The sequence below is a fragment of the Neopsephotus bourkii genome, unplaced genomic scaffold (genome assembly GCF_033783945.1).
Source record: "Neopsephotus bourkii isolate Nb327-2 ecotype Australia unplaced genomic scaffold, CSIRO-AGI_Nbou_v1 NB_2, whole genome shotgun sequence".
NCBI classification, from domain to species: Eukaryota; Metazoa; Chordata; class Aves; order Psittaciformes; family Psittacidae; genus Neopsephotus; species Neopsephotus bourkii.
Window position 1 is genome coordinate 401,224 of NW_026900519.1, and position 19,057 is coordinate 420,280.

The following is a 19,057-nucleotide window of genomic DNA, read 5'->3' on the forward strand; positions in this document are numbered from 1 at the left end:
AGTTAATGTTTGGCAGTAACACATTAAGGAACAAAGAGAAACATGACTTGGAAATAAAAGCAAGGTACTCAAGAATAAAATGAAACATGAGGGAATTTGTGGTAATAAAGAAGTTCTAAAGAGAACAATTAGAGAATATTCCTGTTAGACTTCCCTCAGAGCAAAAGGCAATGGATCTTCCTGGCCAGCACACCCCCCCCTTTCCAAATCAGCATGCCCAAAACTCCCCAGGCCCTCATTGAGGCAGCAGAGAGATGTGGAACATTCATGCAGGGATTAGGAGAGAGGAAGGGAACACTCTGTTCCTCCTTTCCTACATTCAAATCAGAGAGGGAACATAGAAGTAAAACCAAACCAACACTATTTGAAAGAACCCAGTACAGTAACACACAGTTACTCTGAACACTCCTTCCCAAGAAACAAAAGCACCAAACCCACCACAGACTGAATTCAGAGATGTGCCTCTGAACCACCATTCAGCCTGCAGAACTTGGGCAAACGTGTTTGGCTAAGACTCCACTGAATCAAAATCAGGGGCTCATTCAGGAACAACTGAGCCCAATGCTTCAAGCCTGGCTGTGCTTCAGGTCTTGTTTCTCAGCTGAGAGTCCCCAGGCTCTCGATGAGCTGCCTGCACCATGGTGGGTGATGCTGGGCTCAGCAGGAGCTGCCTCCTCCACAGGCCCCTGTTCATTTCATGTACTCCTGACACAGCAGAAGGTACCTCGTGCAGATCTGCCCTCCCGTTCAGTCCCAAACAAGAGGCAAGTCATCCAGTGTAAATCCTTCCTCTGTCAGGACCCAGGAGGAATTAAGCCACCTCTGTTGCCACAGAGGTTCAGTGATGCTCTTCATCTCTTACAACAAGCACTGCTGCACTTGCCTCTGAGATGACCTACCATACCGTGGAGCAAAGGAGCTCGCTCCAGCTTGGATGCCACAGTTCACCTTCCTCTTGTCTTCATATAATACCCATCAGCTGGGCAGGAAGGACTGTGCTTTGAACCAGCAGCCCCCAAGCTGAGAGAGAGCTTGGCATGGATTGTGCATGCAGTCAGACACATCCACATGCAGAGTCAACCGCTGGCACACCCGGTTGCTGGTCTGTACCTCCCTTTTGTGGTGTGATACAACTGCCTCAGGATTTCCTCACTGGGCCAGACAGCATAAACACAAGAGCAGAAGTAACTGGCTTCTCCATTGGAGAAAAGAAATGAGAGCTCTTGCACAGGACTAAACAAAACTTCACCCAAAGAGAACAGCTGATCACCTTCCCCTAGCAATGGGAGCAGAAACTGTTCAGACTTCATGGCTATTGTCCCTAAAGACTCCGAAAACAGCAACACCTGACATTAATCACAAGGTAAATCAGCGACTGCAGTTTCACAACAGCAATCATCATCTGTGGGCTTGGAGGCAGAAATCACTGAGGTTAATACCCTGCTTATCCATGAGCATTACAGCGTGATTGATCCCACGTGTTCTGGGAGCACCACGCATGCTAATACTTCAGTACACTGGTTTTCTGCCACGTCCACAAACTGGAAGTGTAGGTGCTCGATTCCTGGGGAAATATTTGGCATTAGAAGCAAGTTATGCTCCAAAGAACAAGTGCAAATGCAAAAGGAAGGAGAAAGCTACTTCTACCAATTGTGCAATTACCTCCAGTCCCATTAATAAAGACACAAGGCTCAAACTACAACAGCTAAAATACACCAGAAAAGGAGAGCTTCTAAATGACACCTCAGTCTTCTTTAATACATTGTGGGCTGTATCAGCTGGAAAGGGATTTTTAATCTTAGCTTATGTCATCTGATTCTCGGAGAAGTCTGAAGTTTGCTGTGACCTTTGTTACACTCCATATTTCAGCTAGGAATGGAACATAAACCAAACCCACCCCCCGAATTCGCCCTTTCCCTGAAAACTGATCTCAAATAGAAACACTGGAAGGTTCTTTACCATTCATTTTCAGATTGCAGCTGGAAATGATTGGCACTGGGTTATCATTTCTGAAGGGTCAATACTGGCTTGGGTACCCCCATTCTCCCAAGGACCCAGGTGGTCCAGAAGAACTCCAGGAATAAAAACAAGCGGGCTTAGGTGTGGACTAATGAACAGGGGGGACACAACCTACACAGCAGGCACCATGAGACAGCAAAGTTGTTCAGAAGCAGGACCAGCAGCTCGAGCCAACTGCCAGGCCACGTTCACCGGCCGTGAAGAGCCTCTCAGGATCGCTGGATCTGCATCTCCCTGACGTTTGTTCTTGCATAAAGCAGCAGCAGTAATACTGGAGGATAAAACTGCTGAAATTTCAAGTCTGTAACACTTCCTTTTCTAGTGCATCAACATTATGGTTTGCCAAATCCCTCAGAAAACGCTGCCTTTAAGACCATAACCACAACAGAAAGGTTTGGGGAGCCCAAAAGCACTACTGCAAGTCAATTCAATCCAATCTGTGAATCCAGGCACAGCCCCTCCTCAACACTGACAACAAACATGAGGATTTGATTTCTAAAACTGCTCCGAATTTCCCTCTCCTGCTGGCCTCTGTCTTTGGTAATCTCAGAGGGATGCTGGAGCAAGAGATACTTTATGCAACTCAACCCAGAAATGAGAACGTTTGAAAAAGGATAGTGTTTCCAGCCAGAGCCCACATTCAACTTCTCATACTTTGGAAGTGACCTGGACCTGTTAAATCCTGCTGCGTCCTGTTTTATGGAGACTCATGTTTGCAGGTCAGAGGAATCTGGAATTCCCTACAGACAAACTGGAATATTGCACTTGGCAGACTGCCACCAGCTAACACATGTTCAATAACTAAGAACTGCCTACCGGGAACAGCAGTCACTTCCCAGATTCAGGGCTTCATTCCACCAGCACCGAGTCCTCTCTTTCATCATGCACCGCTTCGTCTGCCCACAGAGACCCAGGTGAGGAGCCAGCAGCAGCATGGTTTTGTTTGAGAGGCTCCACTCCTGGTATCAGAGAGTAAACCAGAAGGGTGAGGCAGCTACTGCAGAGGACTCGGTTCTGCAGAATTCTAGGAAGAAGTTTGCTTAGGAAAGCATTAGTTTCAGGTTGAGGTTTCCAAGTAACTCAAGAGGCTCATTAAAAAGAAGAAAATCCAACAACAGAAAATAACAAACAAGTAAAGGTGAGTTCTCAGCTGCAGGAGAGCAGGTACGAGGTGAGGGAAGGCTAGCATTGCTCTTTCTACACGTGTTGTACTTTTCCCCAGCAAGGGCTGTGGGGATTAAGCTACTACCTTTCAACATTAGAGCCGTGCTGTAATTTACGGAGAAGGATCTGCATCAGGTCAAAGGTTGTGAAGCTTATTCCCACTGCAATTGGCCCTTTGACCCAGTTCATGCTGAGTCCTTTGTACAAGCCACGGATTAGTCCCTCTTCTCTTATAATCTCCTGCATGGTGAGAAGGATGGAACTGTACGTGTGTCCCATGACCCCCGCCGTCTGCATCCGCCGGCGAACCACGTCCAGGGGGTACGATGCTGACTGGCCAATCAAACCTGCACAGGCACCAAACAAGAGGCGCTCCGGGGGGGATGGCTGCAGCTTCCCACTGTGATCTGGGAAAGAGAAAGGAGCAGCATTTAGAGAGCTTCTTAGAAAACACATGGTTAGGGTCAAGTGAGTGGAGAGCCAAAGAGAGCACTGAGTGCCAGAGCTCCTGGGACTGGTTAGCCGACTTGGTATGGAACCCTCTTGCTCCTCTGCAAGACAGATACTGCTTTTCTGCAGCTTGCCTTCTTCATAGTCTGGAAGTGGAAAGATGAAGGCACAAAGCTCCACGTTGTTCTGGGCAACCTGATCCACTGAAGATGTCCCTGCTCATTGCAGGGAGGCTGGACTAGATGACCTCTGAAGGTCCCTTCCAACCCAAGCTATTCTATGATTCTAGAACTTTGCAATAGGCTTCACAGTGCAAAAGGCCTTGTACCACAGAGTTCAAACATCTCAAATTGGCCAAAAGCCTACAGCATTTCACTTGAAAGCAGAGCAAGTTGCCTTTACCTGCATGTAGTTTCTTCAGCGTCTCGTAGGTGAAGAAGCTAAGCCCAGCATACGGAATCACTCCAATGATGGTTGGTGTAAATCCCCTGTACAGTGTCTTCAATCCTTCCTCTCGGGATATTCGGATGAAGACATGAACAATATTGCTGTACCTAGCACGTGGACACAGGAAAAGCAAACCTGCGCTGGTTAGTGACTGCACACACCAGGGGTATTTCCAACAGGACTTTCTGAAGGATCAACAATTAATTAATTCTGGGCTCTGAGCTCATCCAACAGCTCAGAAGGGATTTCAGAAGCCTGTCTGCAAATGGAGAAGCCTGTCACCAGCTCTCCCATAGCCCTATCACAACATGCTGCCCTATCTGCTGGAGCTCTTCCGGAGGTATCGTGCCAGTTGGCCTCCTAAAGAATTCCCCCCCACCTTGTGAGGTCTTTTAGTATCGATCTCCTTCCAGTCCCTGGACTAACCAGGGCTCTGGTCATTTAATCAGTGCTCAGACCCCAGCAGTAAGAGGTTTATTACACCAAAGGCTCTGAGCAAGAAGTGACCCAGAAAATGGGAATAAAGTCATCTGACCTTAAAAGAAAGTGCTGCAATTGTTCGTGGTGCTTGTACTTGCTTTCGTTAGGCACTTACATCTCCTTCGGCGTGACAGCCATTCGAGCACGGACCATATCCAAAGGGTAGGTTAACATGGCAGCCGTTGTGCCTGCCAGAGAGCCAGCAATGAATCGAGGAAAGGGTGTCAGCGCTCTAAAGTAAGGTGAGAGAAGAGACCAAACAGATCACCTGGAGATGGAAATACTACGTGGCTTTTGAGCAGGGCTCTACTCTACCTGCTACCGAATCCCTTCCCTGCCTGCTCACTGAAGAGAGTTGGGTGGGTTGGGGATGAAGCAGCTGTGGTTTGCCACAGACAGCAAGACAGAGGCTTAGAGAGTATCTTTGTTGAGGACAAAAAGCCTGACTTGAGGTGTCTCAGACATTACATGCCCAAAAGCAAGAGACTGAGGCCATGCACATGGCTCAGCAGCGCAAGGCTGAATTCTTGTTGCTTCTCCTGCAAAGAAAAGCTCTTTTTGTTTTGTCTGCCCACTCTCAGCACAGGGAAGCACTAACTCAATGTCTAGGCCACTTCTTGCTCACGCCTCTAGAAGATAGGGTCTTCTTCTCACAAAGATCTCCCCTGTGCAAGGCTAGAAGCCCAGCCCTTTGCTCAGGCCCCTCACACACACCCTGTTCTGCAAAGCCAACATGGGGGGGGCAGCATAACTCTGTCTAAACAGCTTTCAACTGAGCAATGTGCTCCCTCCCTCCCTGCCTCCAGTCTATGGGCCCACAGACTGCTCCATCCTGCTCAGCCAGGATCAAAGCCACGCTGCATCTTACTTTCCCTGGAAGCCGTAGTAACTCCCCAGGAGCTGCTTGTACTCTTCATGTGCACAGAACTGAATGGCAGCATAAGGGATCACACGGACCATAGTGGCTGAGTTCCCCCTCCAGAGACTCCAGAGGCCTTCATTGAGGTAGGTGCGATAAATCAGCCTGTAGGCTTCCTGCAGGCAATGGATCAAAGGTCAGACAAGGGAGATCATGATAAGGAGGAGACCAAACAATAGTGGAAGAAAAGGTGACCCTACAGCTTAACCTCTCCAAATCCTCCTTCCCACCCCAACCACGGTAAGCTGGTATCAGCTGTTTGTGTTTGCAACTAAAACATCTTCTCTAGGGAGCCTGCAGCAGATACATGAAAGCAAAAAAGAACCAGTCATGAAGACAAGAGGTTTAGGTTCAAGATGTCTTCATTTTCTCTCCACAGGCAAGGCACAGAGCTGGAGTGCTGCTTGTGCAAACCTCTTCTCAACCCAAATTAATCCCCTTGGTAAAACACAGAACCATTTGGATGACGCCTATGAGCACAGCACACATGGGACAGCTGAAACGTGCATGCATGAAACATTCAGCAAGCCATGATAGCGATCAGCTCCTAAATTCAAAGTCCCTCCACACTTGGCAACAGCCCCAGTGGGGGCTGGGGGAAAGAGAGCAGCCACGACAGGAGAAGGGCTGACAAACCAAAGGCACAGGTAGAACCTGGAGCATGAAGGAGGAACCAGGCCCCTCTGTGCGAGGCACTGGACTAAACATGAACATAAGAGAGCACTGGCCTCAGGACTATTACAAATATCATTTCCAGCTTTTCCCTCTGTGCTCTTTCACTGTGAGTGCTGCTACTAAGAGCCAAGCAAGAAAGGGGAATAAATACAAACAAAAGCGGCTGTTAGGGCTATTACTACCATTACTCAAACCCTTCAGGTCAACAGGAGACAGACACATCACCTCACCTTGGCAGAAAATCTTTTTGAAGACACTAAAAAGAAAAAATGAGCATTAGGTCTTGCAATACATTTAGATGGATCAAATAAAGCATACAGGCGTTTTATCTAAGGAATAAAAATAGAAGCAAAAGAATTAATGCAAAAGGAAATAGAGATTCTTTATAATAAACAATGACTTTCCACTGTAAGCACTCCCCAATTCTTTAGCCCATCCATACATTTTTGAACCTACTGTTATGACAATGCTCAGTTTGTGCCACACTTCAAGCACTAAAAATAAATGAGTACACCAAAAAATTAACACATAAAAATCAGAGTAGCAGTGACCATTTCTTTTAGCCAAGCATTCCCATGCCCTGGTTCCAGTCTAATGCAAGAATCCAGCAAAGAACTGGTCTGTTTAGGGAGGCTCCACGCAGAAATGGTTCCATCCCAGCAAAACTCAACACTGGGGTTCTTTTCTTGCCTCCATTCAAACTGAGAGCATCTCTTTAGCCATGTAACACACCAGGCATTTGGAAGCAGCATTTCTCTGGCATCCAGCAGCTCTGTTTTGTAACACTCCTCCCGCAGGAAGGAAGCCCAGGCTAAAACGCGAGCAGCAGCACTAATGAAACATGGTTCCAATTACGTGTCTATTGCAGATGCTTTCAAACTCGTTTGAGACTTGTAACCTCTCAAGTGTATCAAGCATCCCATGCAAATACGCTTTCACCACGCTGCTCCTTTCTGCAATTCAATGTTTTTAATAACACCACCACCTCAATAACCAATCGCAACTGGCCCCACAACGGAACAGAGCCGTTTTCCCTCTCCCACAGGAGAATTCTACAGTCCCTAGTTCAAGGGACAACCTTCCTACACTGGCATGGCCCAAGATGCTTTCCCTCTTCACAGGCAGGGAAGAGGCCCCAGAATAAAATCCTTTAGGAAAGCAAGAAATTAAGAAACCCATTAGATGCTAAGGAATTGGTCAGACAGGGCACATTTTAATCTTCTCCTCTGCAGTGAGGTTAACGGGCCAAACCAAACAGGTCTTTCTATAAATGCAGGCCCTGTGCAAATTAAAGGTGATTTATATGGACAGCTGTTGACTCACCCCAGTTCTGCAGCTTCCATCTCACCTCTGATCCATTTCCAACCTCAGATGAACTACAGTGTTTGTTCTGATGAGGAAGCACAGCACGTACTCGCTGCTGCCCAAGCATCTGGTCACAGATGCAATCCCAGCCTGCAGCCAGCCCAGGCTTTAGCCCTCTACAGCTTCGACTCCCTGATCTCTATCCCTGCTATTCCAAACCTCAGCCTCGGCTACGTGGAGGATGAAAACCATGTCAAATGAAAGTCAATTCAAAATTAAATGTCATCCAGGGATTAGATTAAAACCTACCCAATTCATTTAATCTGGGATGTCAACCAGATTTAAAATTCCTGGCTTCACCAAGTGTCTACTGTATTAACAGACTGCACTCTTCCCTTTGGGACAATTAGTGTGGCTGACAGATCCTGCACTGCAACAGGGAACTGAGCAGAGCCCATGATGGGGCTGAATCCCAAATCCCACAAAACACGTGAGAATTTTCTATTCCAATTAGATGCATTTCATTTGCAGTGACACACTTTGTGGGTTCCAGAAAGGGCTTTGTAACACAAAGCCAGGTATGCCAGCCTGAATGCCTGTGCAGTGCTTCTCCTCATTAAGTTCACCTCTAACCAAAAACAACTCAGCTGCAATCCAATGCACCTCTTAGTAGAAAAGCTTGCATACATTTGAGCAGGCAGAGCCTGGCATTCAGCCTTCAGCAAGAAACTCAAACAGCTCAATTACCTCCCTCCAGTGTCACCCCATCTCCTTCTACTGCTCCTGGCCCCTCCCCACCTTATTTCTCCAAGCTGAACAGACACAGACACCCAGAGTGTTACCAATCACGCCTCATTCACTGATTTTACACTGTCTATAAACTCTGTGCTCCAAAAGCCTCCCTGATGTAGAAGAACATGAGGCCAGCCGACATCCAAGAGCCACTGGCACCATCACTAAGCAGCAGCACATGCATCTGTGTTACCCTGAAAGAGCAAAACTCCTGATGACTACCATGAGACTTGGATCCAGCAGGATGGGCCAGACACAGAGCTGACTGACACCTGCAGTAATCCTAGCAAGAACCAAGCAGTAGCTTTTTAGACTCAATTTACTGTGGTAATGTCACTATTATGTCTGCATCCTGCCAGGTCTCTGCAGCCTGAAGGAGGGCAAAGCACCAGGGAATAGGCTGAGCAGGTCAGAGGAGCTCTCTTGGATTCTGCTGACAATAAAGGAAGAGCGTTCTGCAAAAGCCATCAGGACTCACCTTGAAACATGATTTTTGTCCTGTCCAGTGGAGCTACTGCAGTTTTAGCAACAGCACCAGCCAATGCACCAGACATCAGGGAGTTGAGCACTTTCTTCTTCTCCCGGGCTTCCTGGAACAAGGCATTGTTCAGTGTGACACAGTCAAGCCTAAGCAAAAGCTGTGAGATTTTACTTTTGCTACAGCATTTACCCCCCTCTCAAAGGCTTGGGTCCTAATTCTCTTCAAAATTTCAAGCCAGGTAAAGTCCTGGTCAGCTCATGAAGCACAAAGGTTGGACCTGTCTGCTGAGGTGGAATGTTCCAAGGGCTGTCATCTCTTGTACTGCTGTCGTATAGCAGAAGCCAGGACATCCCTGCTGAGATCTCCAAAAGCTAAGCTGCTACCTCCTCGTGATTTAGGCATGGAAAGAAGGAAAGCGTCTTTCCAACCCTTCCACTAACACACACGCCCCATTTCCACACTTCTCAAGATCCTCAGAATAAACTATGACAGGTTTCCTACTATGATAAATGGAATGGCAGTGGTTTGTTATTGACATTCCTGCCACAGCTCCTACTTATAAAGCTGCTATCTTCTCCTAACACATGGGCAGAAAGCAAGTAAATGACTTGAAATCTAACACCGTGAAGGTTAGAGACTGTAAGACAAGTTGAGAAAAGACTTAAGAATGTGAACTTGTGATATGTCGTGTATTTGGGTGGAGGAGTCCACATTTTTCTTTCTTCAGAATGTTTCACAACTAGAAAGTTAATGTTTATTACCAAAAGACATGGTTCAGTTCGATTTTCCCTTCCAATCTCTGCCTGTCTGGTGCTAAACACAAGGGCAGCCATGCAAAGGCATGTGTGAACTTCAGCCTGAGTTTTAGCCTAAATCAGACCAAGGTTCAGCGTCACCTTCTCTCCCAGTGTTGCTAGCTAGAGTCTAGCAAGAGCAGGGAAAGCCAGGCTTATGCCTCCCTTCCCAGCTCTGCCACTAAGGATGTAACAAGACATAACCTTGACCCATGAACACAGCCCTGCCTGCCTGCCAGCTCTTCCCAGAGGGCTGGAATTGCTTGGCTGGGCTCAGAGAGAGCAAAAGTCACACTTTCGGTGGCTTGCACGTACACTGCAACTCCTTCAGGACTCAAATCCCACTGAGATCCTCCCTTCAGACCACAGCCACGCAGCTCTTCTCTCACACCTAACAACCTCCTGCCCTTACCTCTGGTGGCAGATGGGTTGATGGAACCGGCTCCACATCCTGCCGCTGGAAATCCACTCGACCTTCTCTCACACCATTACCCATACCAGTTGCACTTACAAGTGGGCAGAAGAGCTACGGCTCCTACATTGAAAACAAGAACAGAGTTAGTGTTAAAATAGGGAATAAAATGCTTGTACGGGAAGGAGGAGCCACCTACTTCCAGAGCCATTTTCAGTGGGAGAAGCCCTCTCCCAAGCTCCCAGATGAAGAGCATTTTCAAGATTCTAGTGCCATCTCCTTCCTTTAAGGTGCAAGTTTATGTGTGGGGGGGTACTTTGATGCTATGTAAGAACTCTTTTCAGCCACAAGGAACTCATGTGCAAGTTACATCAAAACAGCCATCATTTCTGGAGAGAAGAATCAGATCCTGCTCTGCCCTTCTGCACTGCTTACACTGAGGCTTTTGGCTGCTGCTCAGACTCACTGCTGAGCATCCAGATACTGGAGAAGTCAGGCAGAAACTTAAAACCCAGCCTTGGAAAATGGAAAGAACAGTGAGAGCAGCAGGTCCTGAGAGCCTGCCAGCAGCAACCGGAGCTTATTCTAGGGAAGAGGTCAACCCAACGCCTCACACGTGCCATAAGGGCTGTTTTGATGATGCCAGTGATTTGCCTGAGAGCAGCACATCAGTGGTTCCGAAGTCCCTTTCCTCACAGCTGCACTGCACACGTGCTCGCAGGTGGTGAATCAGGGCAGTTTGCACATGTTTCTTGCTGTGATACCTGTTCCCACTTGCCTCATGAAAGTCAACATCAGCCTAACCTTGGCTGCCACTTCAGTGTCTGACTCCCCAGCAGCCCTGCTTTCTGTGATGCAGTTTTTCATCCTTACATCACAGAAATGAAGAGCTGAAGTTCGACTAACTGGCGCTGCACAGAAAGGTGCCCTCTCCGCATCCTCAACCTACTCACAACTGGGGTGTGTAACTCCAAAAAGCAGTTTTCCAAGCAACAGGCCTGCTCACACAGCCGCGATTCCCTTTGCTCAGTGTCCTTTCAAGGAATGCAGTGTTAGGAAATCCAGATTCCCAAACTGCTCCCCAGTTCTGCCACAGCCTGCTCGTGTCTTCCTGTTATTTCACCCTCCTCGGCTGCCTGGGAAACCACAGGCACAACGGCTTGCTTACCTGGAAACGCTGTCTTCAGACTGGTTTTTCCTCTTTAACAATCTCTAGCTATTTTATGCTTGTCAGCACCTTTCATTCTTGCTGACCTATTTTTCCCCCCCGACATCACTGTCAGAAATCAGTGCCAGACTTCACTCCCAAACCCCTGTGCTTGCAGCAGAGATACTGAGGCAGAGCCTGAGCAGCCGTGTCTGTATTCGTGCATGACCAGTTTGTGATGGGGAAGCTATGCGTGACCCGTGCATGCTCAATCCAAAGCAGGACAAACACACCTGGGCATCTGTAATGCCAGACCTCACTGGCTGGAGCTCTGGGAAGATGCATGGCAGTGTGTTTACAACTCCTGAGGGTGGTTTTGAAAAGAGGAGATGGCGAGATGCTGCTCAGAGAGTAATAACTCAAGGTTTTAATTATGGAATGGATCAGGCTGAAGGGACCTTAAAGCTCCTCCAGCTCCAATCCCTGCCATGGGCAGGGACCCCTTCCACTGGAGCAGCTTGCTCCAAGCCCCTGTGTCCAACCTGGCCTTGAGCACTGCCAGGGATGGGGCAGCCACAGCTTCTCTGGGCACCCTGTGCCAGTGCCTCAGCACCCTCACAGGGAAGAGCTTCTGCCTAAGAGCTCAGCTCAGTCTCCCCTCGGGCAGATTCAAGCCGTTCCCCCCTTGTCCTGTCCCTACATGACATGTAGGGCTAATGAAATGAAACCCAGAACTAATGATAGGCAACACCTGATAGACCAAAGTATGACCTAAACAGCATCAACGTTTGCACTTGAAAAGTCTGGCAGCTTGGTCACATCAGACCAGTGTACAACAAATCCCGTACGGATCAAGAGCAAAGATGATTCATAGCACCAGGAGCAGAACACCTCATTAAATGATCCTGAAGAACACGAGAGTATTTCTAATTACTATCTGCACTTACTGCCTTACCTTCTTATCTCATGCATTTGGAAAACGTATTTAAAACAAAGCCTTTCAGCAAAAGCATGAAAGAAATCACAGGTAGAGTTATTATTCCTCACTGTCTCCAATCAGGAAATGTAGGTCATAATATCAGATTTCTCTCTACCAAAAATAAACCCACAGAAATAGAAGTCACGCTGAAGAGCTCAGGAATGCCATATGTAACTTTGGTTTGAATCCCGATTTGGAAAGCTGATTGAGAAAGAGATGACTAAAAGGATGTTTTTTAACCTAAACTCAAGTTCTTAAGCCTGGACTTATTTTAGAGCATGCACATGCATAACGATGATGTCCATTCGCTCCGCAATATCCCCTTTGATCCTCTGCAGACATGTTCTTTATTTTTAGTGCCCAGGGCCTGATCTTACAACCACCTGTCTATATGCTCAGTTTTACACATTCAAACTGCCCACATGCTCTACATAAATACAGGCTCTACACTTGCCGAGGCTGACATGGAAAACCAGCAGTTCTTATTTCCATTCACATTTGCTCCCTGCAAAGCAATGCGGCTGGACTCTGATGTCAGGCTGAATTCTGGCTGCTGAGACCAAACCTGCCCTTTGGAAGCACAAAGCAAGCTTTGCTCTGAAGTTCCAATGTCAATCTGGCCATTAGAAGCCAAACATTATTTTGCATATATAGAACCTGACTCGCTCATTAAGGAATCCACTGAAACCCAACGTGGCACAGTGGGACAGCCTTTAAATCCCTGTGTTTTGTGGGGCTCTGTACACAGTCATTACTGATGTTGACAAAGCCACAGGCAGCGAGAACAAAAATAGGGGTGGATTAGCTTGATTTCTTTGTAACACACTCCTGTGTTATTCGTATTGTAGTTAATGCGAGTCCTTGTCACACATCTGGATCCAGGTTCCTCAGCACCACGTGCTGGAGAGCAAAGCATTCCCCTAAGAGAATGTATAATCAGAAAGCAAAACTGCTGGCAAAGGCAAGTTCAAGAGTTAAAGAGGTTTAATGAGTAACATACGCTGTGCTTTTACAACAAAAAATCCTCAGAGCTTATTGAAAATACAAAGCACTTACTCCAGCATCCAGTTTCCAAGCCCATCAGAAAACACTGCCTTTAACGTAGCCACACCAATTCAGTCATGGATTAAAGACTATTTACCAAGCTGTGAACCAGGGAAGCTCAGGCCCTTTGTTTCTGGCAGTTTTATCTTAGACAAACTGATGACTATAGCTGCAATGGTCCGTTTTGTGCTGGTCCTTTGAGCCCTGGGACTCTTTCTAGGTATCCTGCCTGGGTTCTAGCAATTGCAGAAACATCTGTGCACCAAAACAAGCTGCATTCCTCTCATGCCAGGAGATGCACAGAATACGCTCTGCACATTAAAAACTAGTCTTGTTAGTCTCTCCCTTCCATTCTCCCAGCTATCTCAAGCAGCACTTAATGAATACCTGAGCAAGTTCAATCAAGCTGTCAAACTGCCTCTCTGACAAGTCAGACATTCTGCTTTTCTTGGTGGGGATTTTGATTAACAGGACAGGCGAGACAGAATCAAGTTATTCAGATGATAAAAGCAACCTACTACGAAGAACGTCTTCCAGGCAGGTGCCACTTCATTGCCCAAAGCAAGGTGGGGGTTTGGAGCAAAGCCAGCTCTAGCTGTCCAAGCCACTCGTGAATCCAATCAGGGTGCTGTTGTTTCAGCTATCTCATTTGAATGTATTGTAAATGGCAAAGTCTTAAGAGAATCAGTTGCCCACAGAAGAGGCGAGGAGTTTCAGAGCCCAGCACCATGACTAAGAGAGAAGCACAAGTCCTGCAGCAGGGCTGCGTACAGTTAGAAGCACAGTGCTGAAGGAAAGGCTGGAGGATTATTGTTCATCTCCAGCTTTCAAAATTAAACCATATTTAAAAGTTGGACTTTGCATCACTGGGGCACAGCCTGCCTGAAAGCCTCCTTTGTGTTCTACCAGCTATGCACATACTCCCCCATGGCACATCAACACCACTGACTTCCAGGCGCAGCAGGAAGAAGATGTGGGGTTTGCTCAACACTCACAGCTGATGGAGGAGGCAGAAATCACACTCCAGGCTTCACCAACACCCTAACCACTCCCATTCTACCAAAGCCTGGCCAGACCCCAAACTACCCAGTAGTAGAAAAATACCTTTACTACAAAAGCAGGCCCAGTCATTAGAGTTTTCATGTTCCTACACAGTAAGAAATCAAATGTCTCCACCAAAAGCATTGTCCAGCACTGGAACAGACTGCCCAGGGAAGTAAGTGGTGGAGTCCCCATCCCTGGAGGGATTTAAAACACATGTGGATGGGGCACTGGGGGCTGTGGTTTAGTGCTGGACTTGGCAGTGCCGGGTTAACAGTCAGACTCGATGAGCTCAAGTGTATTTTCTAACACAGGCCCACAGGCCTTCCTTTCACACGGGTTTGGGTGAAGTCACAGTTCTCTGGGGCATAATTTCAACTTCATTCCGGTCTAGCCACTTGTTTCACTCCATTCAGCTCTGCCAGCTCCCCTCATTACAGCTACCCAGGCCCGAATTCTTGCCTTTCTCTGATGTTGCTAACATCACTAATGAAAGCGTATCATTCAATTAGGAAAAGAGAAAACCCAGAGAGTTCCTGCAGCAGTTTTCACCCATTTTCCCAGGCAGGCTGAGGTGAAACAGTACCCAGGGAAGTTGCTCCATTAAGTTTCCTTCAATTGTTATTGTTAAACTGAGCAATTGAGCCTGACAGAGAAAGAGAAGTGGTAAAAACTGGGATTACTGCAGCCTTAAATTCACCCTTGGAGCAAAAGCATCACAGAAAAATCACAGGAAAAAGGGCTGAAACACTTATAACAGGGCCTTGAACTGTAACTAGATAGCTTCTTGAGATCCATCTTTGCATGCCAGTTTGATTAAACCATTCAAAATCGAAACCAGATATGCCTGCAGACTCAACTCTCCTCAATCGCATTCATCTTTCAATTGCACACAAATCTGATCCCAAATCATTAGCTGTGAATAGCCCATTGCAATTCTTACTTTAAAGGTCTTTAAAGAATCATTGACCGAAAGACTCGCTATATGACAGTATCTGGAAGAGTTTAACTTTCTTACATGCTTTCTTAGCTCCAAAGTACAAGATAAATGCTCCTCCTGCCTCTCTCTGCCAGATGTAACTCAAGTCTGCCAATAAAACCGAGGATAAAGACACAGATTCTTTGCTTGGATTTAGATTATCTGACTGGAGGCCATTCCTGAGCACTGAGAAATGGTTAAATCTCAAGCTCTGCAAGCAAAGCCAGCTGCATTATTCAGAGGAGTCCAGGGGAGTTTTGCACTAAGCCTGGAAGGAAGGCAAGAGCCACGCAACAGAGAAAGTCTTGGCACGCAAAAACAGAGCTTCATTCTTCAGTTGCTGAAAGCAGCCTGTTGCTGGGAACACCTCAGCTGTGTTTTCCACAGCCAAAACCCAAAGACTGGTTCTTATCTGCAAGCCAGCTAAGAGCTTTATCTGAGGGAGAAGGGAGTGCTTAAACAGGGGCCCGGATCACAGGGGCCCTCTGCTGAACCCGCTCCACTTGTCAGACAGCAATCGCCTTCCTTTAGGAACAGACCCAAATAAGCCACTGCACCCACAGAACCGCCAGCATCCTCCCAGCCTGGATTCTCCTCTCAACAATTACTTTTCAGTGGTAATGTCATAAAGAAACAGCAGCAGAATGTTAGCTAGGACCCCTCGGTCAGCAGGCCTCCTGCAGGCACATGCAGACCTGAGTTGCCATCAATTGAGCCCAGAGGTAGTCACCTGAGTGTCACCACAGGCACACATGGGGTCCCAGAGTGACAGATCCCAGCACTGCTGAAGTCAGACTGAGATGCTCTGGAATACAGGCAAGCCCCAGTCAACACAGGAGCAATCCCTGCCAGCAACTATTTCAACACAATAACAATCTCTGTGCTAAAACCTCAGCCGTTTAAATTGCCTATAAAGAGGAAAATAAAGAACTCAAATCTTCCATCGTTAAGCAATACAACCCACAAGTGTGCCAGGAGGGTGTCATTTCCTATGGACAATGCTTTCCACATTGACTATACTAGTCTCACTAGACCATGCGTTACACACCCCTCTGCCTGTGGTACCCACTCTAAGTTGTACAAAACTTGAAGCAAAGTTAAGCAGGAACTCTGCTTAGCCAAAGCATTGCAGATTTTAATTAACTTGGTTACTTTATGGTAATTTGGGCCTGGCAGCACTAACACAGACACACTACCATTCACTGCACAATGGCAAAGAGTAGCAGATTTAAAGCACAACTTGAGAGCAAAGAGCTCCTCAAACACTCATTTATTTCGTGGCCTAGAGTAAGCTGTTTGTGTTTGGTTCACCTTTCCATACCACTCAAAATGTGAGGTCCCTTTGTATGCCAGCTACCAGGAATACTCACATACCACCTGGAAGACAGAGCAGCACTGCAGCATGATGGATTGGTACCGCTCAGCATCAGAAGGTACGAACCTGAATACCTCTTTTCCTACAGTTAGCAGCAGCCTAAGTAAACTACTCCTGGTTCCTGAGCTTCTTTTCTAACAGCAAACCCATCTCACCCGTCCCCAGCCCATCTGCTTCAGCAGGCAACCACAGACTCGAGGCTGTGCTGGTGCTCACCTTATGTTTTATGTAACCTCCTGAAGCCAAGCTGAACACGCCAGATATGCCGGAAACATGCACTCACAGCAGGGACTGCCCAAATCGCTGCATTAGCTACAGCTGCGGGACAAGCAAAAAGAGATTATTGCAGCTTCTGACTCATGCTGCCCTGCTATCAAGAGCGACAATTCCTCTGCCTGAAGCAATCATCGGGGCCAGAGAGTTCCTGCTGAAATCCAACACCAAGGACAGCCCCAGTCACCCCTGTCCCAGCAGCTCTCCTCCAGACCAACGTGCAGTGGTGCTAAACAATGACTTTTGGCTTGCTGGGGGAAAGGATACGAAGTGTTGAGTCTCCACAGCTCTAGAAGGCTGCTCAGGGTTACCCGGAATCCAGCCTTGGTGTTTCAGGCTCCCAGTCACAGGATTACCCACAGGTGGTTGATGTGATTATACCAACCCTCTGGTACCCTTATTACACAGCCTCACTTCAGGCAGCTCTTTCCCAACACCCACAGACATCTCTGCTGTTCCTGTACACACCCCCCCTTCTCCCAAACCAGTCATTTTAAACCCAGAATGTTTTCCAAACACTCCAACTTCACCAAACCACAGAACACCACCGGAGCAGCACCCAAACCCCAGGGAAAGCTTTGCAGTTCATGTGACCGTGAAGCATTAAGAACCCACCCCAAAACCAGCCAGAAGACAGCAGGCTCCAAACCCTCTCCACGCAGTCTGCTGAATTAACAGCCAACAGGAAAGCAGCGTCAAGGAGCTCAAACACAACTTCAACTCCTCCAAACGGGAGCGGAGGTTTAAGGTCAAGAAAGCAACTGCAGCAAGCGCTACACCTGCGGTACAGCGGGGTACACCCTTAGCGTGCAGCTGAGAAGGTGGAACAGAGTTTATTAACCCTGCACATTCCCTTCCAGCGTTCTCCATGTGCCTTTTCACCCTGTAATCTAAGCCCAGTCCTGGCCACCTCTTGCATTCCCAGGCTGGGAGGCAAAGCAGGAAAGTAACGGCCGCTCCACAACTTTGTGCTTACACTGAAGTGGGACAGAGGCAGACGACACGCAGAGATCTGCATTTCATGGCTCCCACACCCTCTACTATCAACTGCTCCGCAGAGAAACAACCGTGCCGCCTCCTCGGGTCCACATCAGCTTCGACACCACACCAAGCACTGCAGCTAAGAGCGCTTCTGAGCCCGGCTCTCCTCGAAACACTTGGAAGGGAAGAGGGGCTTGATGTGCCCGGCAAGCACCGGCCCCGCACCTGAGAAGCGGGGCTGGCAGCAGGGAGGAGGCCAAGAGCACGCAAGAGGAGCCGCCGGCCGGGCTGGCGCGGGGGCCAATGGCGCAGGCAGGGTGGCCAGCGGGGGGCCGGCCCCGAGGGCAGGCAATGGGGCGGGAGGCTGAGGGCAGCCGGGCAGCGCGACCCGGGCCACAGGCGCGGTGTCACAGCTCAGCGCGGAGCGCGGCCAAGGCCGGCGCCGCTCTCCTGCAGCGCGGCTCCCCCCAACACCCGGGCGGACGGGGGAGGCGGCGAAGCCCGCCCGGAGCAGCCCGAGCCCCGCCGGCCCTGCCCGGAGAGCTGGGACAGCGCGGAAGGAGGCAGGGGGCGAAGGCGCGGTGACCCCGGGGGAGGCCGCGGCAATGTCACCCGGCCCCGTACACCGCGGCACGGCCCGGGGCTGCCCAGCCCGCAGGCGGCAGGGCCCGGCGCTGGGCGCCCAGGGCCGACGTCAGCGCCCGCAGCGGAGAGGCCCGGGACCGGCCCGACCCGCACTCACCGGATCGGCTCCGCGCCGCCTCAGCCGCCGTCTGCCCGCCGCCGTCAGGCCGCCCCCTCCTCCGCAGCGCCCGCGGGAGGCGGGGCCCGCCCTGCGGAGCAGCCAATCGCCGCGGGAGCGGCAGCACCGTGCGCGGGGAGTGGCTGCGCAGCAGTAGACAGGCAGTGGCGGCAGCCAACCGGTGCCGCGGAAAGGCGGGCCGCGCGGCAGGGGCGGGGCGTGGCGGGAGGCAGGGCGAGCCCAGCGGCGGGGCGCGGAGGAGCCGTACCCGTCCCGCAGCGCCGGGCCCGGCTCCGGCCCCAGGGCTGCAGAGGGGAGCGTGCGGTGCCGGGCCTGCAGCCGCGTCCCCTCGCCCCGCAGCAGCCCTTCCCCTGCTCCGGCAGGGGTTCAGACCCAGCAGGTGCAGGGGGGCGCAGCACCAACGCGTGTTCACGGTGAGGGAGAGTCCAAGCGTAGGGAACATCGCGTTCTGTTCTCTGCGTGAAGCCGTGGTGCAGCCACACACCCGAGGCAAAGCCCGAGAGCTCGGCTGCACCGGTGACACCGAGAGAGCGCTCT

At 49.3% G+C, this 19,057-nt stretch overlaps 1 protein-coding gene across 4 annotated transcripts; it reads right to left on the minus strand.

Annotated features, from left to right (window-relative positions):
• Positions 1–1,730: 1,730 nt before the first annotated feature.
• SLC25A42 (solute carrier family 25 member 42) lies at positions 1,731–18,155 on the minus strand. 4 transcript variants are annotated; one of them, XM_061348186.1, is made up of 8 exons: positions 17,983–18,155; positions 9,939–10,061; positions 8,730–8,841; positions 6,385–6,410; positions 5,429–5,595; positions 4,676–4,792; positions 4,036–4,187; positions 1,731–3,590 (listed from the first exon to the last, which is right to left on the minus strand). In XM_061348186.1, exons 2-8 carry the CDS (start codon positions 10,020–10,022, stop codon positions 3,265–3,267), a joined length of 984 nt encoding a protein of 327 aa, XP_061204170.1. In that variant the 5' UTR covers positions 10,023–10,061; positions 17,983–18,155; the 3' UTR covers positions 1,731–3,264. The 4 variants fall into 4 exon arrangements, with proteins under 4 accessions (XP_061204170.1, XP_061204123.1, XP_061204036.1 ...); XM_061348139.1 differs by lacking the exon at positions 17,983–18,155 and adding an exon at positions 17,392–17,698; XM_061348052.1 differs by lacking the exon at positions 17,983–18,155 and having other exon boundaries at positions 9,939–10,717.
• Positions 18,156–19,057: the final 902 nt, after the last annotated feature.

Excerpts from the sequence above, each read along its gene's own strand:
- SLC25A42 (XM_061348186.1), bottom strand. The coding sequence starts at position 10,022 with ATGGGTAATGGTGTGAGAGAAGGTCGAGTGGATTTCCAGCGGCAGGAT. Across the intron at positions 6,411-8,729 it reads GACAAAAATCATGTTTCAAG|TGTCTTCAAAAAGATTTTCT; the intron begins GTGAGTCCTGAT and ends TTTTCTTTTTAG. Across the intron at positions 4,793-5,428 it reads TACTACGGCTTCCAGGGAAA|AGCGCTGACACCCTTTCCTC; the intron begins GTAAGATGCAGC and ends ACCTTACTTTAG.